General features: G+C 43.9%; 1 protein-coding gene across 2 annotated transcripts in view; it reads left to right on the top strand.

Moving 5' to 3' along the window:
* The window catches only part of GAB3 (GRB2 associated binding protein 3), a 152,140-nt gene that overhangs the window by 77,002 nt on the left and 51,726 nt on the right, over window positions 1–23,412 (top strand). For both annotated transcript variants that reach the window (XM_072626979.1, XM_072626978.1), the window contains exons 2-3: window positions 12,156–12,459; window positions 16,817–17,033. In XM_072626979.1, coding sequence (XP_072483080.1) covers window positions 12,156–12,459; window positions 16,817–17,033 — 521 coding nt within the window. The remainder of the gene's footprint in view (window positions 1–12,155; window positions 12,460–16,816; window positions 17,034–23,412) is intronic.

Below are 23,412 nucleotides of genomic sequence, written 5' to 3'. Positions count from 1 at the left end.
ATTGGCTAAGAAACAGAGAGGTAGACAAGTGGAATAGACTTGGCACTCAAGATGCAGTAGGCAAGGAATATAGCAACCTTCTGTTTGATAAACCCAAGGACCCCAGCTTCTGGGATAAGAACTCATTGTTTGACAAAAATTTCTGGGAAAACTGGATAACAGTGTGGCGGAAATTAGGCATAGACCCATACCTGACACCGTACACAAGAATAAAGTCCAAATGGGTACATGATTTAGGTATAAAGATTGATACCATGAATAAACTGGAGAAGCAAGGAATAGTGTATTTATCAGATCTATGGAGAAGGGAAGAATTCTTTACTAAAAGAGAGATAGAATGCATTATGAAATGCAAAATGGATAACTTTGATTACATTAAACTGAGAAGTTTTTGCACAACCAAACCCAATGCAACCAAAATCCAGAGGGATGTAGTAAATTGGGAAAGAATTTTTACAGCTAAGCTCGGGGATAAAGGCCTCATTTCTAGAATATATAGAGAACTGATCCAAATGTATAATCATACAAGTCATTCCCCAATTGATAAATGGTCAAAGGATATGAACAGGCAATTTTCTTTTTTTTTTTTTTTTTATAATTTTTTTTATTTTTTTATTTTTTTAATGTTTAACAATCACTGCCATACAATTGCGATTTTTTCCCTCCCCACCCACCCCCCACTACCTCCCTCCCTCCCCACGACTGCATACAATTCTGTATAGATTCTACATATACTTTCCTATTGAGTATATTTTCACTATAGTCATGCTATGTAGTCAGACTAAGATAAATGAAAGAATCCGTATAACAAATCAGAACATGATACACAAACAGATACACATACACAAACATGATCTGCTACATTATGTGAGTGACTTCCATATTTCTCTCTCTGAGTGTGGAAGGCATTTTGCCTTGAGGTCCACCATTGAGATTTTTTTTTTTTTCAGAAGTTCTTGTGTTATTACAAAAATCTAAGTCTACCAGAAAAAACTCTCACACACTGTGGTTGTTGCTGTGCATAAAGTTCTCCTGGTTCTGCTCCTTTCACTCAGCATCAGGTCATATAAGTCCTTCCAGGCCTCTCTGAAGTCTTCTTGTTCATCATTTCTTATGGCACAATAGTACTCCATTACATTCATATACCATAATTTATTCAGCCATTCCCCAATTGATGGACATCCCCCTGACTTCCAGTTTTTGGCAACTACATAGAGTGCTGCTATAAATATTTTTGTACATGTGGGACCCTTTCCCATTTTTATGATCTCTTGGGGATATAGTCCTAGTAGCGATATTGCTGGGTCAAAGGGTATGCACATTTTTGTAGCCCTTTGGGCATAGTTCCAAATTGCTCTCCAGAATGGTTGGATGTGCTCACAGCTCCACCAACAATGAATTAGTGTTCCAACTCTCCCACATCCTCTCCAGCATTTATCATTTTCTTGTTCTGTCATGTTTGCCAATCTTATAGGTGTGATGTGGTACCTCAGAGTTGTTTTGATTTGCATCTCTCTAACCAATAGTGATTTAGAGCATTTTTTCATATGATTATAGATAGCTTTAATTTCTTCCTCTGAAAATTGCCTGAACAGACAAAATATACTCAATAGGAAAGTATATGTAGAATCTATACAGAATTGTATGCAGTCGTGGGAAGGGAGGGGGGGCGTGGGGGGTAGGTGAGGGGGATAAAATCACAATTGTATGGCAGTGATTGTTAAACATTACAAAATAAAAAAAAAACCTATAGAGAAAGGAGCTCTTGGAAGGCAGGAAAGAGAAAGACTTGGGATGCTAGACTGTAACCCTTTGAGCCTTAGCCATGTGAGGAAGCTGGCCTTCATAATGTTCCTGTTCTCTTGGAGATGAAATTCTAGAAACTGCTGAGAGCAGACTTCCCTCTAGGCAGCTCTTAGGTAGTGCTAACTAGAGCACTGGGCCTGGAGTTAGGAAAATTTGAGTTCAAATCCAGCCTTAGACACTTACTAGCTGGGCAAGTCACTTGTACTTCTGTCTACTTCACTGTCCTCAACTGTAAAATGGGGATAATAATAGTCCCTACCTTACACGGTTGTTGTGAGGATCAAATGAGCTAATATTTATAAAGTACTTAGCACAGTACCTAGCACAGAGCAGGCATTTCATAAATACGTATTCCTTTCTCCCCTGGGTATAGATTGTTTTCTCTCCTGGTTTCAGCTAAGATCTTATCTCCCTTCTAGCTAAGCTGGTGAATGAAATCTAAGGCTACTTTCCTTCTTAAGAGTGATAAGAGAGAGGCTTATATTGGCATGTAGATGGCCAGCCAGGGCCAAGGAACCTTACAGGGACCCAGTTACCCTGAGCCAATGGCCCTGGTGTGGTGCTTCTTTCTGCTTTCTCCCCTCTGAGCTGTTGCCTCTGCCCCTGCCACAAATCTGCCAGGAGGGGAAGTGAGAGGTTTGGACCAAAAGTTTGGTTACTCTGTTCTCCTCAGACAGAGGGGCTATCAGCCTAGAATTATGTCTGTCTGCTCCCTTACATATTATTAGTCTAGGGGATGCAATCAGGTTCAACTAACTTCTGATCTAACTTCTGACTGATTTGTCATTTTGAGGGAAAGAAGGACCCCAACCTCTATATCCAAGGTATGATCCCTTTCCCATAGAATACCCGTTCCATAATGAATACACAAGGAAACTTATGCATCCAATCATAGCAAAACAGAAATTAGAGAAGGTACACTATGCATAGGAGTGAAGGAGCTCTTGTATTGGGAGCAAGGTAACAGCCCAACCTAGAGAGAGAGAGTCCTAGATCCCAGCCAAAGGGAAACTCCCTGCAGTCTCTACTGTAGCTAGCTGGGAATAGCGACATGATGGAGGCTTCTGGCTCCTCTCAAGAGTTACCAGAGTCATTTCTTTCAGCAATCTGAAGGGGCTTGGCCTCATCCATCTGTTTTCTCCAAGCTGGAAGCTACAAACTCCTGAAATCTGAAGAGACTCAATACTTTGAAGAAAGCTCAACAATGACTCGAAGATGGAAGAGAACTTGACGAAGACAGAAGAGCTCTCCTCTCTCTTGCTTTTGCCTTCATCTCCACCAATAAGGAGACAGTGCCAGTGTCAGTGTGCTTTGATGATGATGATGATGATGATGAGGTTTGAGAGTAAGATGGGGATGAGGATGGTGGGGAGGATGATGATGAGGATGATGAGGAGGATGGCCATGAGGATGAGAATAGGGATGAGGAAAGAACACTAGACTGAAGACAGAAACTTGGATTTAAGTTCTGACTCTGCTGCTGACTCACTATCTGATCTTGTGACATTCTTCATCTGCAAATGAGGTGGTCTGGCTGACTGATCCCTAAGGGCCTTCAAGCTTGAAAATGCTGCAATTTTATCTTATATTTTATTTAACTTCATTCCATGTCATCTCTCTGAAATTTGAGAGTTGGGTTTATCTAAGGGCAGAAAGCATCTTAATTCAGGAGTTAAAAAAAGCAGTAATGAGGGAAGCACCTTTCCTTCTAAACCCAAACTTGTGCCCAAAGACCAGAGATATTGAGGGGTAGCACACATACTTGTAGCCCAACAGCTGAGATTCTCCAGGATTTGATGGCCCCCTGTTGTCTCTGATGGGGGCCTAGAGCTCAGGTCATAGCAATCCATGCCACCTGTGAGCCAAGTCCATCTAGTTGACATCTTTTCAGGTTGGTAAACTCTAGCCTTCAGATAGTGCTCCATTTAGTTAATGTTAACCTGGAATGGCTTCCAGATGTACTTGGTAAGGAGTCACCTGGACCTAGAGGCTACTTTGAGGCAGCATTAAGTCAGGAAGACCTGGGTTCTAGTCCTGAATCTTCCATATGTGCCTCTTAGTGCCCTAGGCAGCTCTTTCTCTCTCTCTCTCTCTCTCTCTCTCTCTCTCTCTCTCTCTCTCTCTCTGTCTCTCTGTCTCTCTGTCTCCCTCTCTGTCTCTCTCTCTCTCCCACCCCCATCCCCAGGTAAATCTGACATGTGACTACACACCATTTTGCCTCTACTGTTTTTCAAGTAATTTTATATCATCTCTGTGTTTTCTTTTGGCTAAGATGACCTGAAACTAGACATGAGACCCTTCTGCAGTCTGGCTGGGCCATCCCTGGCACCTCCCAAGCTGACAGCTGCCTTCTCAGATCTCTACTTGCTTCTCTAGGCTTGTCCTGGTTCTCTGCTTTCCTCTAGTGAGCTGTTTGCAGGGCTAGAGACAAGTGGCAAGGGATAGTGCAGAGTGCTCCAAATTGTACTCTGAAGAACTCCAGGCTTCCCCAATGTGTGCTGAAGGGATATGATAATGGTGGTCATTGTTTAAACCTACTTGGCAAAGCTGTCTGCATTGTTGCCTATGTTCCAGTCATTGGGGACACCCCTGGCAATAGCCCCAGGCAATTAGTCCATGTGACCAACAGATTGGCTTCTTGTTGGTTTAGAATCAGTCACAGAACACAATGAAGTAGAAGACCTAGCTAGCTGATTGTTGGTCTGCCTCAGTAATATGGGGAAGATAATTGTCATTCATTTTATAGTGTTACATTTTGGCACCCTTGCCTGTTCTGGGTTGGATAAAACCAGAAAGTTTGCAGGGACACTCAGAAAAGCAAGACTGTTCTAATGAAGACCCTGGCAGTGCAGCAGTGGCCATAAGCGGGCCAGCCTCAAGGTCAGGAAGACTCAAGTCCGGCCTTGGACACAGACTGGTCACATGAACCTGGACAGGCCACAGCCTCTCAAAGTGGTAGAGAAGGTGTGGATCTGTGTTAGGAGAAGGGCCTTTCCTCACCTGGGAACTTACTATGCCAATGAAATCACAGTTCCAGTTCCTATCCACAAGCCAAGTTTGAGCTAGCCACTTATCACCAATGTAGAAGAAATAGAAATTATAGCTATGACTTCTGGTGATTCTCACACATAGCCTATCTCATGTCACTGAGTTTTTAAAAAGAGCCCCCTGAGTCCAGCAACATGAAGCTAGTTAATGACAGGTTCATTGGCAAGAACCCAGGCGCCAAAGGAGGCTGTAGAAGGGCCCTTAACAGCAGATCAGGAGGCCTGTCCAAGGCTTGGCAAGATTATTGAGATCCATGGGGAGCTGAAGCTGGGAGCTAATCTCGGACTCCCCCAAGACCAGTGAGGCTCCCAAGTGAGGTTGACCTCATCCCCAAGGTCTCCCCAGCCTTCTTCCACTCTTTGAACTTTAGCTAAATGTTAGCCCTGGTCCCTTGATCTTTGACCTTGGGCTGCAGTTTTCAGCAGCATCCTGCCCCTTGCAGTGTTTCCTGCATTGGAAACAGCCAGGCTTGCAGGGCATGGACAGAAGTAGGATTGAGAGAGCAGCCTCTCCCTGACTGGCAAGAGGGCACCATGGGGGAGTCATGATGTGTGGGGGACTCCACATGTTTTCTTCCAGCTTTGCATATGAGGGCCAAACAAACAAGGGCGTTGCCCAGTTGAGGGTGAATAGAGAAGCTGAGGCTTGCTGCAGAAAGCCCCATTCCTTTAGGAATGGGGATGCAGCAGCGGGGAGGGAAGGGAGGCTAACCTGATGAAAGGTCAAGGGACAATGCTACTGAAGTATTCCATGCCCTCTGAGCAACTATATTGGGCTGGAGACATGCTTGAAATAAGCACCAGCGAAACACCATCAGCTAAATTCCTGCTCAGCCCAATGTTGGCTTTCCTTTAAGGAAACATCTGGAGTGCTGGAAAATCAAGAGAGACTGTGTTTATGGCATTCGCCTGCTCTAGGAGCCTTATCAGACAAAGGAGATGAGATTAGTCTGGCAAAACTTATTCTTAATGAAACCTTGTTGGTTACCAGTGATTACTTCTTCCTTTTCAAAGTGCTCAAAAACCTACCTATTTAATATGGTCAAACTTGGCTCCGCATTGATGGCAAGCTTATGGACCTGTACTTTCCAGTATCCACCCTTTTCCCCTCTGAAAACTGGGATGGCTCTTGCCCATTTCCAGAACCCAGGCTGATGGGTGGAAGTTCCAGGGAGGCAGATTTTTACTTCCTCTCAGGAGAAACCTCCTAGCCATTCAGGGTATCCAAGAATGGAATGGCTGTCCATGAACATCTCGTTTCCCATCCTGTGAGGCCTTTGAGCAGAGGCTGGAAAGGTGAGCCCTCAGTAGGGGTTTCTGTGATAGTGCTCTCACAGTGGATGTTCCACCAAGCCTTCCCATGGGGTTAGGTGTTCTGTGATGGCCCAGATTGCCAGAAACTTCCTGCCAGCTCTTTCCCAGTCCCATGTCCCGCAGCCTCTCTTGGTACCTTAGAATGGAATGGATTTGAATCATGGCTGTATTGAAAGAGCCTGAATGTCACTCCTCTTCTCCTCTATCTTGGATTTCTTTTCTAAGGAAAGTGTAGGAAGACAGGAAGGAGCTAGGTTTAGAAGGGCTATTTTTATCTTTGATCCTGCAGGTGATAGGGAGCCACTGGAGTTTGAGTAGGAGAATGAGTTCTGTCTATGGCTACATTTCAATCGAATGTCATCTCCTGGAGGACAGGGATGATTTTCTTTTGGGTTTTGTATCCCCAGTGCCTAGCATACAGTAGGGACTTAATAAATGCTTGTGAAATGGAATTAATTACAACCAGTGAGGGCAACAGAAGCACTGTGTGATTCTTGAGAGCCTCTCATGTCTCCAAGCTTGCTGAGTGCTCCAATTGCCCCCAGCTGATGGCATCCCATGTAACTATACCTGGAAAGTTGAGGGATAAGCAGAAGGGCCTAGCTGGCTAGTTATTTACTTCACTTCTGCAAATAAAATTAAGACTATCCACGATGGGTCAATAGCTAGTGGAACAGATCATTACACAAATATATCTAAGCATCTACTATGTGATAGGTTTTTTATTTTATTTATTTTATTTTTTTAATTAACTTTATTTATTTTCAGTGTTCTACAATCACTACCATATAACTTAGATTTTTTTCCCCTCCCTCCTCCCTACTTCCCCTCTCCCTTCCCCAAGACAGTATACAATTTTATACAGGTTCTACACATACATTCCTATTAAATACATTTTCACTATAGTCATGCTCTGTAAAAGAATTAAAATGAATGGGAGAAATCATAAAACAAACCAAAATGTAACACACACAAAAAATGATCTGCTACATTCTGTGATTCAATTCCATAGTTCTTTCTCTGAGTGTGGAAGGTATTTTGCCTTAATTGCCTTAATACCATTGGGAATTTTTTTTAAGTCCTTGCATTACAATGAAGTCCCAAGTCTACCAGAAAAACCTCTCACACACTGTGGTCGTTGCTGTGCACCAAGTTCTCCTGGTTCTGCTCCTTTTGCTCAACATCAGATCATATAAGTCTTTCCAGGCCTCTCTGAAGTCTTCCTGTTCATCACTTCTTATAGCGCAATAGTATTCCATTACTTTCATGTACCATAATTTATTCAGCCATTCCCCAATGGATGGGCATCCCCTTGATTTCCAGTTTTTGGCCACTACAAAGAGTGCTGCTATAAATATTTTTGGACACATGGGACCCTTTCCCATTTTTATGATCTCTTGGGGATACAGTCCTAGAAGTGGTATTGCTGGTTCAAAGGGTATGCATATTTTTGTAGCCCTTTGGGCATAGTTCCAAATTGCTCTCCAGAATGGGTGGATGAGCTCACAACTCCACCAACAATGAATTAGTGTTCTAACTCTCCCACATCCTCTCCAACATTTATCATCTTCCTGTTCTGTCATGTTAGCCAATCTGATAGGTGTGATGTGGTACCTCAGAGTTGTTTTGCTTTGCATCTCTCTAATCAATAGTGATTTAGAGCATTTCTTCATATGACTATAGATATCTTTAATTTCTTCCTCTGAAAACTGCTTGTTCATATCCTTTGACCATTTATCAATTGGGGAATGACTTGTATTGTTGTACATTTGACTCAGTTCTCTATATATTTTAGAAATGAGGTCTTTATCACAGACACTAGTTGCAAAAATTCTTTCCCAGTTTTCTGCATTCCTCTGAATCTTGGTTGCATTGGGTTTGGTTGTGCAAAAACTTTTCAGTTTAATGTAATCAAAATTATTCATCTTGTACTTCATAATGCTTTCTATCTCTTCTTTAATCAAAAATTCTTCCCTTCTCCATAAATCTGATAAATACACTATTCCTTACTCCTCCAGTGTGTCCATGGTATCAACCTTTATACCTAGATCATGTTCCCATTTGAACTTTATTCTTGTGTATGGTTTCAGGAATGGGTCTATGCCTAGTTTCTGCCACACTGTTATCCAGTTTTCCCAGCAATTTTTGTCGAACAGTGAGTTCTTATCCCATAAGCTGAGGTCCTTGGGTTTATCAAACAGTAGATTGCTTTATTCATTGACTACTGTGTCTTGAGTACCCAGCATATTCCACTGGTCTACCCTTCTGTTTCTTAGCCAGTACCAAGTGGTTTTGATAATTCCTGCTTTATAATACAATTTGAGATCTGGTAGAGGTAGGCCACATTTCCTATCATTTATTTTCATTAGTCCCTTTGATATTCTGGAACTTTTGTTCTTCCAGATGAATTTTGATATTATTTTTTCCAGCTCTAGAAAATAATTATCTGTGTGATAGGTTTTGAACAGCCACAAGAAAACCTGAAAGTGTCCCTGCCTCCTGAAGGGACAGTTTCCTGGTAGCTGCTAAGGCTGCAGGACACTGCCAGGAGATGTCAGAACTGAACTGGAGCCTTACCAAAGTTGAAAGGCATGAAGATGGCATTGGAAGTATAGATAGGAAGGTTGAGTGTCTTAAATAAACAAGTGTCTAGCTAATTTTTTTAATCTGGCTACTCCTTAGACTAAATGGAGTATACACAGGACAGTTGTATTTCATCCTTTCCTTCATATTGTCGTGTGTGTGTGTGTGTGTGTGTGTGTGTGTGTGTGTGTGTGTGTGTGTGTGTGTTGTTTCTTGTCAGGGTCCTAGATTTTAGTTTAGGAAAGCTGGGCCATACCTACTTTTCCCCAGGAGAGTAAATACCCTTTCAGGCTCTCACTGTTCTTTGTGAAAGAGGCTTTGTGCTGTCCAAGTGACTTGGGTCAAGAAGGAGGGCTGGTCACAGGTGACTCTCTAGGCCTCTAACTGAGCCTCCTGGTGCTGTATCTGCCAGTTGAAGGAGGAGCTAGAAACAGAAACAGAGTTTGCCAGATGCCCCCAAATGCTAATGAGTATTCAGTGCCAGTCACGTGCATGGCTCAAAGGGAGTGACACAGACAAGATGCAGACACTGCATCCAGAAGCATGACAGCTAAAGACAGAATTTAAAGGGATTAGTACTCACATTCTTGGTCTCAGTGTCAGTTTGTAGAATGGGAAGCTAAGCAGTCTGCTTTAAGGGTGGTCTTTAGGGACAAAAGAGGAAATGACCTCAAGACTCCCCTTCCAGGCAAAAGCTCCTTTAGGTCAGGCTCAGGGTGAGAAGTTGGAATCTCTTCCATTGTAGATCCTACTTTCAAGAAGAACATTCATCCCTCAAAAACCTCATCCCACAATTAGGGCACCTTTGGGGTGGGCAACTGGGAGTACCTTGATTGTATGATTGTAGTTGTGTAAGTGTAGTAGCAGACATGCCTGCCCCTTAATCTTCATAGATTAGCTAGATGAGAACATATCTCAGACTGGTCATTCAAAATAGCTTAGACTAAGTGTGAAAAGGTTTTGAAAGCCATTGGATGAAATTAAATGATACCTGATAAGAGGTCTGTTCCAATAGGTTGAAGAAACTTAGTCACAAGTTTTGGTTTGGGAGTCATCTGTAAATTATAAATTATCAAATGAATTGAGAAGGAAGTAGTTCAAGAGGTGGGGGCAAGTATGGCTTCCCAGAATACCTCTGAAGTCAGAAGGGAAAACACTGAAGGGAAATCTTGATCTGGTCTCCTCTTTTCATCTACCCCCTTCCCCCCCACAAGCATGCACTAGCACACACACACACACACACACACACGGACACACTTACTTTGGCCAGAGAAGCTTGCCAGCTTTGAGGGTCTGGAGGATTTTGCGCCTCTTATTTTCCCACCAATGTCTAAGCCACATTCCCAGATCATCTAATGGCAGTATCTATATCAAGAGCCAAGGACTTCTTGTTGGGCTTGGGCCCAATTAGCATTTTTCTTTGACACTTTTTATGTAGCTGTTTTCACAGTGTTGTCATCTTCTGAGTATATGTCTTGGTACTGTAATAGCTATTTATGGCCAAGTTCATTTTTTGTTGTTTGCTTATTTTTCCAGTCTATTTCTTGACTTTGAACTTTATGTTAAAGTTGGGTTCTGCTCACCTGGGGGCGGGGAAGCACTGTCCTAAGTTTCAGGCTCTTTTGTGCTGCTGTTTTCACAGTTAGTTATGGAGGTCTTTTGGTGCTTCCAAAGTAGTGTCATTCTGGGATAGGTGTGGTCACTGCTCTATTGGTCTTTATTCAGGTCATTACCAAGGAAGGTCCCTGGTTCCTCTCTGTTTTGGTACAGTGACCAGGTCTCCTACTCTCTTGTGACCAACCACCAGAATTCCTCTTTACCCTGGAACTGTGACCCAGAACTACCTATGGACAATAGAGTTGCCAATCAGCACCATCTGTACCCAGTGCCAGCAAAGAGTTCCCTGTAATCTCTTTCTGACCAGTTGTCAAACCCCCTTTCCATCTCTGGACTGAGAACTCTCAAAGCTGCTGCTACTGTTGCAGTTGCTGTTGCCACCATAGTGTGTTTGAAATCTGGACAGACTTCTACGCTAGTGTCACAAACTTCTCCTGCTGACTGCCTTAGTTTTCTTGGGCCAGAAAAATGTCTCATACTGACCTTCTGTTGACTCCAAAATCTGATTTGAGATGTTATTTTAAAGTTATTTGGTGGGGAATGTTGAGAGTATTTAGTTGAGTTACTGCCTCTAATCCACCATCTTGGCCTTGCCTTCCTCTTAAGATGAAGAGAAAAACCATGCATTTTCCAGACCATGTAAAATAAAATTATAAAATTAAAACCACTAAAAATAACTTTTTAAAAATTAAAAACCTGTAGTCATACATAGTTCAAGACTTGAAGACATAGGTACAATTTATTACCTTTTTCATTAATAATCCTTAACTGGTATCAATTTAATCTTAATTAAAGCTCGATCTTATTTCCAGTCTTAGTTAATTGAGCTCCATTCTAACTCACCTTATCTTGGGATCCAGCCTCTGGGAGACAAAGATGATATACCTCTCTTATTTTGCTCACATCTGCCAGTAACAGTTTCCTTAATAAATGTCCTTTGATTGTCTTAAACAGAAGTTTCTTGAAACTTTTGTTATCTGTCTATCATTCTATGTATCTTTCTATCTATCCATCTATCCATCCATCCATCTACCTATCTACCTACCTATCTATCTATCTATCTATCTATCTATCTATCTATCTATCTATCTATCTATCTATCTATCTATCTACCTATCTATCTACCTATCTATCTATTCTGTCTATCTATCTATCTCACTGTCTCCCTGTTAGTACAAGGGAAAAAAATCACAATGAAGAGAAAATCAGTGTCCCATCCTTTGAGAAATAATATGCAAGTTTTCTTTATCCACCTTGACCAACAACTACCTAGCAGCCACAGTGACTATGTCTCTTCCGGAATAAAATATCTTAAAATAGCCTTTGGAGACAGAAAAGTTAATGATGCCTTGATGACAGCTAAAGTAGTCTCTTGGCAAAGCCTTAAAGTATATGAGAATGTGAGCTGGCTCCATATCCCTTTTGGACTGACTGACTCATGGGCAGCAGCCCAGCAGACTTCACCTTTGGGGCAAAGGTCTTAAGTCTTCCCTATCCGACTTTCTAATCCTTTCTTCTTCTTTCAAGTCCACAGAGAAACATCTCTTTAAGTCAGTACCAGTTCTAGATCTTCCCCTCAGAAAGCTAAATAAATATACCCATCCCCCAAAATCTGTCCTGGGAATTTACCTACATTAGCCTTCTGGAGGGAGCTCCAAGGCTAGTCTTATTCTCATACAATCAGAAAGCCCCTTATGAGAGGCTAGTGGTGCTCCCCATGTACTTTTTGCATGGGAAAATTGAACTCAATACTCATAATCTAACTTGTGTTGAACTGTGTCTCTCCAGGCCTGGCGGAAACGCTGGTTTGTGTTGCGGCATGGTCGGATGAGTGGGAATCCTGATGTTCTGGAGTACTATCGGAGTGACCATTCAAAGAAGCCTATCCGAGTGATTGACCTGAGTGAGGGGGAGGTGCGCAAATATGCAGGGCCAGACTTCATTCGGAGGGAATTTCAGAATGACTATGTGTTTGTCGTCAAGACCATCTACCGCACTTTCTACCTGGTGGCCAAGACAGAAGAGGAAATGCACATCTGGGTGCACAACATCAGCCAGATCTGCAACTTTGGACATGGGACCAACAGCACAGGTGGGAACATATTCAGAACCTGGTGTTATGGAGGAACAGGGTAGGAGAGAGGTCTTTCTTTTGGGGGGGGGCTCTTTCTATGGCATGTCACCCCATCCTTAGGAGATTGTTTTCTAAATCATCCATACATAGTCATCAAAGGCAGACCTGAGGAAGAAGATGCCTTAGATATGCTATGCTGGAGATGAAGGTTTGTCAGGAGAACAGGGAAGCTACTAAGGTGACCATGTGGGTGTGCCCTAAAGCCTCCTGCTGAGGGCTAAAAATGCAGGAGTGCAGAGGAGCCCCTGGCCAGGGCAGGAGAGAGAGATGGAGGTGCTGCAAGAGGCAGGTGGAAGAGCGGGAAATGACAGTCTTACAGAAGTGTTTGCATAACCTTTGCCAATGGTGCCATTTAAGAGGAGACAGAGCACTCAGGTACAGGAGCACATTTACACCTGGCTGACTCTGTGATCACAGGAGTATTCTCAGGAGATTCCCTCCACTGATGCATATCCCTTCTCCCCTTCTTATCCTCTGGGCTTCTCATTCATGGGTCCTCCCTAGCAGGAATCCTTAGCTTTCAGGGAATCTGAGAACTTGCTTGGTTTTTTAAAAAATTTTTGGATAACAATTCCAATATAACTCATTTCCTTTGCCATCCTATGCAGTTTATTTTCTACATTTAAAAATATGATTCTTAAAGGGGACCACAGGCTTCACCAGATGACTGGAGGTAATCCATGCTCAACCCAAAGGTTAAGAAACCCTGGCCCCAGAGAATATCTAGAAACCCAACAGGATAGATGCTTCCTTGAGTCTTTTCCAATTTGGGCCAATGTGTCAACCCTTGAACTGGGCACCCATCACCCTGCACTCTTGCTACATGCCCTTTCCCTCATGTTCATTCCCTTTTACAGGCACACACATGTCCTTCATCTGGTGTATGTGCTACTGATGTGTGCCATCTGATGTGGTCCAAATCACCATTGGCAACACGATGCCACCTAACCCACCATCTCTTTGCAGGTCTCTCCAGAGCTTAGCCCCATGTACCAAGGCCCATAGAAAGCACTTTATAAATACTTGTTGGCTGACTCCCAAACTAACATCCAGCCCTGACCTCCAAGGTCAGGCTCAGAATTGACATGTCCAAAATGGAACTCAATATATTTCTTTCCAACTTCCCACTCCTGCAAATTTCTCTACTTGTGTTAAGGGCTGCATTCTCTTTTCAGGAACCCAGGTCCTTAGTCATCCTGGATTCCTCCCTCTCCTTCAACCTTCATATCCAATCAACATTTATTCTTATTGATTCTTCCTCTACACATCTACCTCCTTTTCTCCGCTCACCCAGACAACATCTTGGTGGCCTTCATCTCCTCTCACCTGGATTATCCCCAGCTTCCTAACTGATTTCCCTGCTTTAAGACTCTCCTTGTTTCAATTCCTCAGTTACAAAGTTGTATTATGAAATCTTAGGTCTGACCACATCATTATAGCACTCAAAAAATGTGCTCACCTGAACCATGAATCTTTCTGTTTCCCTTTGAGTCACTTGTATTTTGGATTCTTTGGAATTCCCATAAGGATACTACTACTATTAAAGTGTTGTGTTTTAATGGCAAGGGTGATCTGTGGATCAGTGAAAGCACATCATTCCCCAAATGTTATCTAGCTTAGCTCCTATCCCTCAACTCAACTCAACTTCCATGTACAGGGCCCGACGAAGGTACATGAACTGATAGACTAGCTTGAGGCACTGCCAGTTCAGCTACGATTTATAATCTTGGCAATATGTATTTTTTATCCACTTGATCTTTCCTGGGGGGATTGCTAAGTCAGTCGCTGGAGGCACTACTCTAGAGACTTTATCTTGGTTGGCATCAACGATTTAATCATTTTTTTTAATATATTAATTTTATTTGTTTTTAGTGTTCTACAATCAATACCATATAACTTAGATTTTTTTCCCCTACCTACCCCATACCTTCCCCCCTCCCTCCCCAAGATGGCATACAATTCTATGTAGGATCTACACATACATTTTCACTATAGTCATGCTGTATAGAAGAACTAAAATGAATGGGAGAAATCATATAACAAACCAAAACATAATACACACACAAAAATGATCTGCTACATTCTGCGATTGAATTCCATAGTTCTTTCTCTGGATGTGGAGGGCATTTTGCCTTAGAAGACCATTGGAAATTTTTTTTTTAAGTCCTTGCATTGCTAAGAAGTTTCAAGTCTACCAGAAAAACCTCTCACACACTGTGGTCATTGCATGCAAAAAGTTCTCCTGGTTCTGCTCCTTTCACTCAGCATCAGATCATATAAGTCTTTCCATGCCTCTCTGAAGTCTTCTTGTTCATCATTTCTTATAGCGCAATAGTATTCCATTACATTCATATAGCACAATTTATTCAGCCATTCCCCAATGGATGGGCATCCCCTTGATTTCCAGTTTTTGGCCACTACAAAGAGTGCTGCTATAAATATTTTTGGACACGTGGGACCCTTTCCCATTTTTATGATCTCTTGGGGATATAGTCCTAGAAGTGGTATTGCTGGTTCAAAGGGTATGCATATTTTTGTAGCCCTTTGGGCATAGTTCCAAATTGCTCTCCAGAATGGGTGGATGAGCTCACAGCTCCACCAACAATGAATTAGTGTTCCAGTTCTCCCACATCCTCTCCAACATTTATAATTTTCCTGTTCTGTCACGTTTGTCAATCTGATATGTATGATGTGGTACCTCAGAATTGTTTTGATTTGCATCTCTCTAATCAAGAGCATTTTTTCATATGATTATAGATATCTTTAATTTCTTCCTCTGAAAACTGCTTGTTCATATCCTTTGACCATTTATCAATTGGGGAATGACTTGTATTGTTGTACATTTGACTCAGTTCTCTATATATTTTAGAAATGAGGTCTTTATCACAGAAGCTAGTTGCAAAAATTCTTTCCCAGTTTTCTGCATTCCTCTGAATCTTGGTTGCATTGGGCTTGGTTGTGCAAAAACTTTTCAGTTTAATGTAATCAAAATTATTCATCTTGTACTTCATAATGCTATCTCTTCTTTAGTCAAAAATTCTTCCCTTCTCCATAAATCTGATAAATACACTATTCCTTGCTCCTCCAATTTGTCCATAGTATCAATCTTTATACCTAGATAGTGTACCCATTTGGACTTTATTCTTGTGTATGGTGTCAAGCATTGGTCTATGCCTAGTTTCTGCCACACTGCTATCCAGTTTTCCCAGCAATTTTTGTCAAACCATTTAGTCATTCTTTTGGGGCCCAGTCATTCAACCAATTCCAAATCCATCTGGGTTTTCTATCATCTAGCCACATCTTGTCTTCAAGGTTATTATTGTGAAAGACTTTATCACTTGATGGAATCCAACTGTTGAGCTTAATAAAAATTTAATAAGTACATATTATGTGCCAGTTACTCTGCCAGGTGAAGGTAAAAGGAGGGGAAAAGGGGAGAAGCAAAAGGAGGGGAGGCATGCTAGGAGTTCCTAAGAGGGTTGCTAGAAGACAAGTCTTAGATCTGGGGGTGGCAGGTTTGGACAATTACTCTGTTAGCCACAGTGAAATCCTGAAGTTTGGGGTTTCCTCAGCTAGACCTATGATGCAAACTAACCTCAGGAATCCCCTAGCTCTTGCCAACTCATCTCTAAAGAGGAAGGCAAGATAGGCTCTTCACAGGGGATTTCTGAACTGAGGAACATGTCTGAAGCTTCCTGTTTGTTTATAGTCCAAATTTGTGTCAGGACTTGACTGCTAGGAAGATTTGGAGAATTGTTTTCTAGCCTTCTGTAAATACACTGGAATCTCCTGTTTGGGAGTCCTATGTTGCAGCTGGAGGCCAATCATTCAGTTGTAGAGTTTAAAGTCAGTGACATGGCCAGATTTGTGCTTTAGGAAAAGCATTTTGGGCAGCCGAGTGAAAGATGGATTGGAAAAGGAAGAGACTTTAGACCATGGCAGCAATGTGCAGGCTCTTGTGAGAGGTGAAGTGGGCCTGACCTAGTGTAGTGGCTGGAGGAGAGGAGAGAGGGCCAGAGAGGAGGAACCTGGGGAAGAGGGGAGGTGACAAGACAACAGACTGAACTGGGGAAGGAGAGGGAGCAGCTGAGGCTGACTCTAAGGCTGCCTGAAATCCATCAGGCATTTCCCTTCTTGGAACATGGCTCAGATTTCTTCCTCTAGACGTTGTTGACTTGTCAGAGAAACATTTTTCCTTCTCAGCATTCACTACTTAATGGGCATTTGGACTTTGCTGATGCTCTTTCAGAAATGGTGGGAGTGTGTCTTGGGAATGATCTGAAATATTCAGCCAGGTGTTTGTGTCTCCCAACAGATTCTGCAGAAAGCCTTTCCCATATCACCTCATCTCCTCAGCCTTCCCCAGCCAGCTCCTTCCGTGTGTCTCATGTAGCCAATTCCTCTTTTAATGCTGATGATTCAACCACAGCTGCCTTCCCTGCTAAGGAAGCCAGAACTGACCTCGAAGCCCTCTCGTTGCCTGACTATCTGGTTCTGGCCCACTGTGAGACAAGAAAACTCAATCCCAGCAGGTAAGTTGGCATTGTGACTAGGGTGTGCTGGTCAATTGTTTAACAACCAGCTTTCTGGGGGGAAATGTACCCATGAAACATGGAAATTTCATCTGCATTCTCCATCACTTTCTTAAGTCAAGACATCAACAAAACAATAACGCGAGCCCTGATTAGTAGCATTTGCCGATTTCTGAGATGTAAATACATACACTGAAAATTTAATAATCAGCTCTTGAGAGCTAGTTGGAGTTGTGGTTGGAGTTACACCCATGTGTAGCTTCCAGGACTCTTAGGATGTGTCTCACAATGTAGACCTTTCTGGAAGAGCAGGTAACTATGCTTGCTTGGACATGGGAGGAGAAAGTGTTGGCATTTGGTTCCTGAGAACCAAAGGGCTTCTATAAGAGTGGGTGCTGTGAAGGTACAGAACAGAGACTGCCATCCCCTCTTTGGTATTCACAGTGCAAGAGCAGAAAGGTTCCATCCCAAGTTCACCCCTTCTTCCTACTTTCCTGTGTTGGCCCACTACCATTCCTCCCAGGCTAAAAACCTTGGTACCTCATTGACATCTTCCCATTGCTTTCAAACAGTAACAAGTCTGATCATGCCATCCTCCCTCTCAAAAAGCTTTATTTGCTTCCTTATTACCTCTATTGCCTAGCATGTCTTTCATCTTTCCTCTTTGGACTCCAAATTCCTCGCTTGGCAGACTTGGCTTCAAAGCCCTGATCCCCAGTGTAGCTCCCACCTGTCCTATTTCCTTATTTCTCATGAAGTATTCATTTTCAGTATTCCAGCTGAACTGGCCTACAGTTTGTTCCCAAATCAGGCTCTGTGCTGTCTCCCTTCCATGACGTCCCCCAGGCTACCCCTTTTGCCCACCTTGTGCTCCCTCTTCCCTTCTGCCGGCCCAACTCTTCCTTGGCCATCCAGGCTCAGCTGAGGTGTCATGTTATCCGTGCAGTCTTCCACGCCCTGCCCATGGACATCTGCATTGAGTGTGGACCAGGCAATCCCACCTCAGATGACCTTGATCTGTGCCCATTTGGGAGGCCCTCGAAAGCTGGCTTATGATCCTCTCTACCTTGGCTAGTGCACAAGGCCTAGCTCAAACTAGGTGCTCAAGACGCGTTTACGAAAGGAAGGCAGGAAGCCTGGGAAGGTCACTTGCCTGGGTTCACACAGCTCAGAAATATCTGAGGAGAGATTTGCAGCCTGGGCTTTTCTCCTTCCAACTTCAGTACTTGATTGAGGGTAAGGTAAGGCCCGAAAGGTTGGGCAGACTGGGGCTTATCCTTTTGTGGGCAGTAGGCAATCTCTTCAGGTGCATGAGGAGAGGAGTCCCGGTCAGAGCAGAGCTTGCTGGATCTTATTTTGGCTGCTGAAGGAAGGATGAATTGGGAGAGGGGAGCGCTTGGAGGGGGTCGTCTATCCCAGGAGTCTATGAGGAAAGAAATGAAGGCTCTGGTAGGGTGGCCAGTGGGGACCTGGACTAAAAGGCTGCCTGGAGGCCTATGAAGAGGAAGACATGTCCAGGCCTCGGCCTTTCGTGGGGCTTGGTGAGAAGATGGAAAAGACAACCAGAAGAGCATGCTGGGTAGGTAGCCTGCAAAGGTGCTTTGGGAATTATGGCGGATGCTGAAACAGCCTTGGCCTCCTAATGATCCTAACAGCTCCAGGCAGAGAGGACTTGATGATGGCAGACAAAGCCCTTTCCCTCACAGGCCCCTCCCCTCCCCCCAGCTGAGGCCAAGATGTGGAACTTTCATTGCCATTCTTTGTATGATTTTTATTTTTAAAAATTGTTATCAGTTTTAAAAATAAGATAGATGGGAGCTTTTTTTTCTCACATCCCAGGTTTTTCAGAATTTATACTCCCTCCTCCCCCTGTTTACAAAGAATCCCTCACACTACAGAAACAGTGTCTGTCCCATCATCCCCTTCCTCTTTGCCCAGAGGAGGGAGGATGATTTCATTATTTTCATTCTCATTACCTAGACCGAGATTGTTTATTATACTCACTTAGCATCTGGCTTCCTTGGAGTGTTTTTGCCTCATTTCTTTTTAACGAGTTTTGCATTTGTGAACTCTAAGCCTGAACCCTCCCGTTAGAACAAAACAGAGCAGCGGAGCCATCCGTTGTGACTGTGGCACATGCTGTACTCCACACTCAGAGTCCCTCACCTCTGCTGATGGTTGTCTTTTCATTCCTGTCATTGCAGCCATGTTTATCACCCTTCTGAACACATCCAAAGCCCTCCCCGCAGAACACCAGACCAGCCTCCCAGAATTCATAGTCTGTCCTGGCTCTGCTAAGACTCTGAATTCAATTGAGACCTAGAGGAAGGTGAATTTCCCAAAACCACCGAAGTGGTCAAATGACTAAACTGTGATTCTGATTCATCATTCCAGGGGCTTTGTCATGACTGCCTAAAGCCTTCAGCAGTGTATAAAAAGAGGCAGGTGGCAATCCTGTGGCCTGCTGCCTTGGCAGGACCATCTCTGGGAGACTGAGTCCAATCCAGGGTTTTCAGTTCAGGTTTTAGGATGGTTGCCCCAGAGGAAGGCCTCCAGGGTGATGAGATGACTTTAAACCATGCCACTGAAGGACCCGTTGAAGGAACTGGAGAAAAGACCATTCAGGGTGAGGGGAGGAGGTGGGCATGCGAATAGTCTTAGGTATTCCCAGGACTGTCATGAGGAACAAGGAGCCATATGTGGCATTTATCCCCTCCTCCCTAGACCCATGGCCAGAACCCAAGTACAGGCCTTCCTCACAAGCCATCTGAGCTAGAGCACATCTGCTATCCTCTACTCTGCCCTCCTTTTACCCCAGCCTTCACCCAGCTGGCAGAAAGATCCTGCTTGGGCATCGGAGTGACTATATTACTCTCCTGCTCAGACTTGAGTCCACTGCCTGGATCCAAGGCCCTCCACAGTCCAGGTCTACCCAGTCCCTCCCTTCTCAACCTGACCTTCTGCTCTGTACCCTCCACACCCCAGCTAAGTTGGACTACTCACTCTTGGCCCCTTGGACACACTCTGTGCCTTCCCTCCTCTGGGACTTTGCTGACACTATTTCCTGAATGACCTTGGACAAGACACAAGCATTTTCCATTTCTGTAATGTGAGCTGGAAAGGTGGGAAGGAGAAGGGAACTCAGGCTAAGGTTCCACATCCCTTCCCATGTGTGTGTGTGTGTGTGTGTGTGTGTGTGTGTGTGTGTGTGTGTGTGTGTGTTCATCCTTGGTTGCTAAAGAAGACCATGCCATCAGAGAAATGATGACATGACTTGCACTTGACTTTGTTTTGAATGAGGGAGGGCTATGCAGGTCACCAGCCTCACTTCTCCTCCAGAGCCATCTGAATCCAGTGACCAGATATTCATCAGGATGACTGGAGATGACCCAGGATGAGGCAATTGGGGTTAAATGACTTGCCCAAGGTCACACAGCTAGTGAGTGTCAGGTGTCTGAGGTGAGCTTTGAACTTAGGTCCTCCTGACTCCTGCACTGGTGCTCTATCCACTGCACCACCTAGCTGCCCCACATCCTTTCCCCCAGTGAGAAAAGAACAGAAGGAATCGTAGACAAGTAAGGCAGCTGAGAAAGTGACGTGTTGAATTTCTTTTAGACTTAAAAAGAAAAGGCATAGGAAGATCCACAGTTTCATGTACAATCCTCTTTCTTTTTGGCATCAAAATGCAAATGTTCATTTTCTTTGGTGTTTAAGTTCAGAATAAAGAGAACATAAAATTGGAAAAAAATACAATAAGGGGGTTGGGCAAGATGGCCCACAAGACCCATCCCTTCTAGCTCAAAATTTCTGCTCTCTGAACTCTGCCTGGAATGGCAAGCACATTCTCTCTTCCCCTCCTCCTTTCTTCTCAGTGGATGAATGGGAAGGGGTAGGGTGAGGGTCAAAGCCTTTTGGCTGCCTGTAGTGTGCTCACGGTCAGGTGTCTAGCCGCAATGTACTCCAAGATCTGGGGACTGAACATACAGAAGGCCAAATGGAGAGTGCAAAAAGCTCAGAGGAGCTTTAGGTGCTGAAACGAGAGCAAAGACAGCTGGAGCCATGGCTGAGAGTCCAGAGCCAGCTCCTCTCCTCCCCTCCCTCCTCTCCCCTCCTCTCCCCTCTCCCCTCCCCTCCCCTCCTCTCCCCTCCCTTCCCCTTTCCCCTCTTCCCTCCCCTCTTCCCTCCCCTCCCCTCCCCTCCCCTCTCCCAATTCTTCTCTCCTCATTCTGTTCACCCTGTCCTCATTTGTCTCTCTTTTTCTCTCCTCATTCTTCTCTACCTCTCCTCTCTTGCTCTCTTTATCCCTCACCCACTCCTCTCTCACCATCTAACCTGCTCCTTCTCCCCAGGGGTAGCTAGTCTACCAAGAAATGGGGAGGGTCCCCTCTCTTCTCAGCATCATGTGATGGCAGTGGTAGGTAATGTTACAGCTGCATCAAGTGATAAAGTAGAGGGGATAGACTATACACTGGGCCTACATTTACAGGGAGCTTAGAGGTGCCATATATATATGTAGGTATGTATACATACACACATACTTATATACACATATATATGGATACACACATATATGTGTGTATACACACACACACACACACACACACACACACACACATACATATCTATATCTTTAAGCTCTGCCCCATGCTAGCCAATGTTGAGAAAAAGATTGAGACTTTTTTCCTGGGCCTTCCCCCAAACCAGCTCCCCAGTCTTTCCTGCTCTGGCCCAGGCCTCTGGGTGAGCAGCTGAACATCTTCTCTGGATGCAGAACCCTAGCTGCCAACTCAGCTTCACAGGTTGGCACTGGCTTGGAGAATTTGTACCACTCCAAGGCTCCTCTGTGTGCCTTCTGCCTTCTCAGCCATGGCTCCTTTTTTTCTCCAACTCCTCACTGCTTAGGCCACACTGGGGCTGTAGAGGATGGCAGTTGGGGGCGGGGAGCGGGCTGTTGAGCAATCTTTGGGCCTGGTTTTCCATATTTTTAAATTTTTCAGAGCATATTTGATTGGGAACTTGTGCTAAAGATCGAGGGAGTCTGGGCAAGGGCTATACAAATTAGTCCAATTGAGCAACTCACTCTTAGGTTCTTGCTCTTGGCCAAGCCCTTTGCTGGGATCCAAAGACAAAACAGAACAGTCACTGCCTTGGAGGAAACCTTATGTATACCGAACAAATATCAAATCTTTCTTAATCACCTCTAGACACTGTGCTGAGGAGAGCAATACAGACACAAAAAGCAAGCTGGTCCCTGCCCACAGGGAGCTTACATTCTGATGAGGGAAGATGTCCCATCTACAGAGAGAGAATGCTGGTGAGGCAGGGCTGTCTTGCTCCAGAATGTTCCAGCAATGAGGAGTTCTTTTCAGAGTTGACAGTGTGGCTTGTCTCTCTTGTCAGAACCAGAGGTGGAGAGGGGCATAGGAGAGAGGAGGGTGATGTAGGTATGGCAGGAGCACCAAGGTGAAAGCAGAGAGTGGAGTACAGCAGCAACAGAAGCAGAGCTTTGGGTGTTTGGTGCCCTGCCAGTTTCTTGATTGTTCCTCTTAAGGGGAAATGTCGTCCTTAGCTTAAAATCACCAGCATCATTCATTCCTCCCAGACACTGGTTACCTAAGATATCATTACAAATAGAAAACAGAAACCAGAGGAGTTGGCCAGATTGGAATACCAAATACTATACAGATCTAAGCTCACACTAGGAGAGAAAACAATCTCACTCAGCAAAGGTCTGTTTTAGCAGTCTGTAGAATTTCAAGAAAATTCAGAGACATGATGAGTTTCCCATGCATGTCTGCCATGTGAAAGTCATTCTTTCTCTCTCCTGGAGGGTCTTCTGTCCATATTTCCTCCAAAAGTTTCTAGAATCAACTCAGTAGGTGCCTTACACTGGTTTGCTGCATCACACTCAGCATTTTTTCAGTCAGTCAAGAGTCATGTCTCCCTCTCCACACACAGTGGTACACTGGATTATGGTATGGAGATGCCCTATATCGAATAAAATAGGCTCTGCTCTCAAGTAGCCTCCCATTTTCCCTAAGGATAGAATGACTAATATTTATTTAGGCTTCAAAATTTGCAAAACACTTTGGGGACCTCTTGAATTTCTTTTTTTTTCACCAACAAGATGAGGTCTTGGCTCACTGGGGCACCCCTCGGGTCTCCAGGTGCCAGGCTTAGCTCATTAGAGTTCTCAAAGTATGTCACCTGTCAGATCTCTAATGAGAATTTTCTAAGAAGCACTGTCTAGGACTATACTGTAGAGTGATAAGGCACAGTTAGTGATTTTTTCAAAAATGGTAAATAGTTCACTTTTCAAAGGTTTTGATCGGTTTGTGCTGGTCCTTGACCAGCTCTTGAACATTGGCCTACTCTCTGT

Source organism: Notamacropus eugenii, chromosome X (assembly GCF_028372415.1).
Source record: "Notamacropus eugenii isolate mMacEug1 chromosome X, mMacEug1.pri_v2, whole genome shotgun sequence".
Classification (NCBI taxonomy): domain Eukaryota; kingdom Metazoa; phylum Chordata; class Mammalia; order Diprotodontia; family Macropodidae; genus Notamacropus; species Notamacropus eugenii.
The sequence above is the reverse complement of the archived record's forward strand: the minus strand, read 5'-3'. Positions and strand labels throughout refer to the sequence as shown.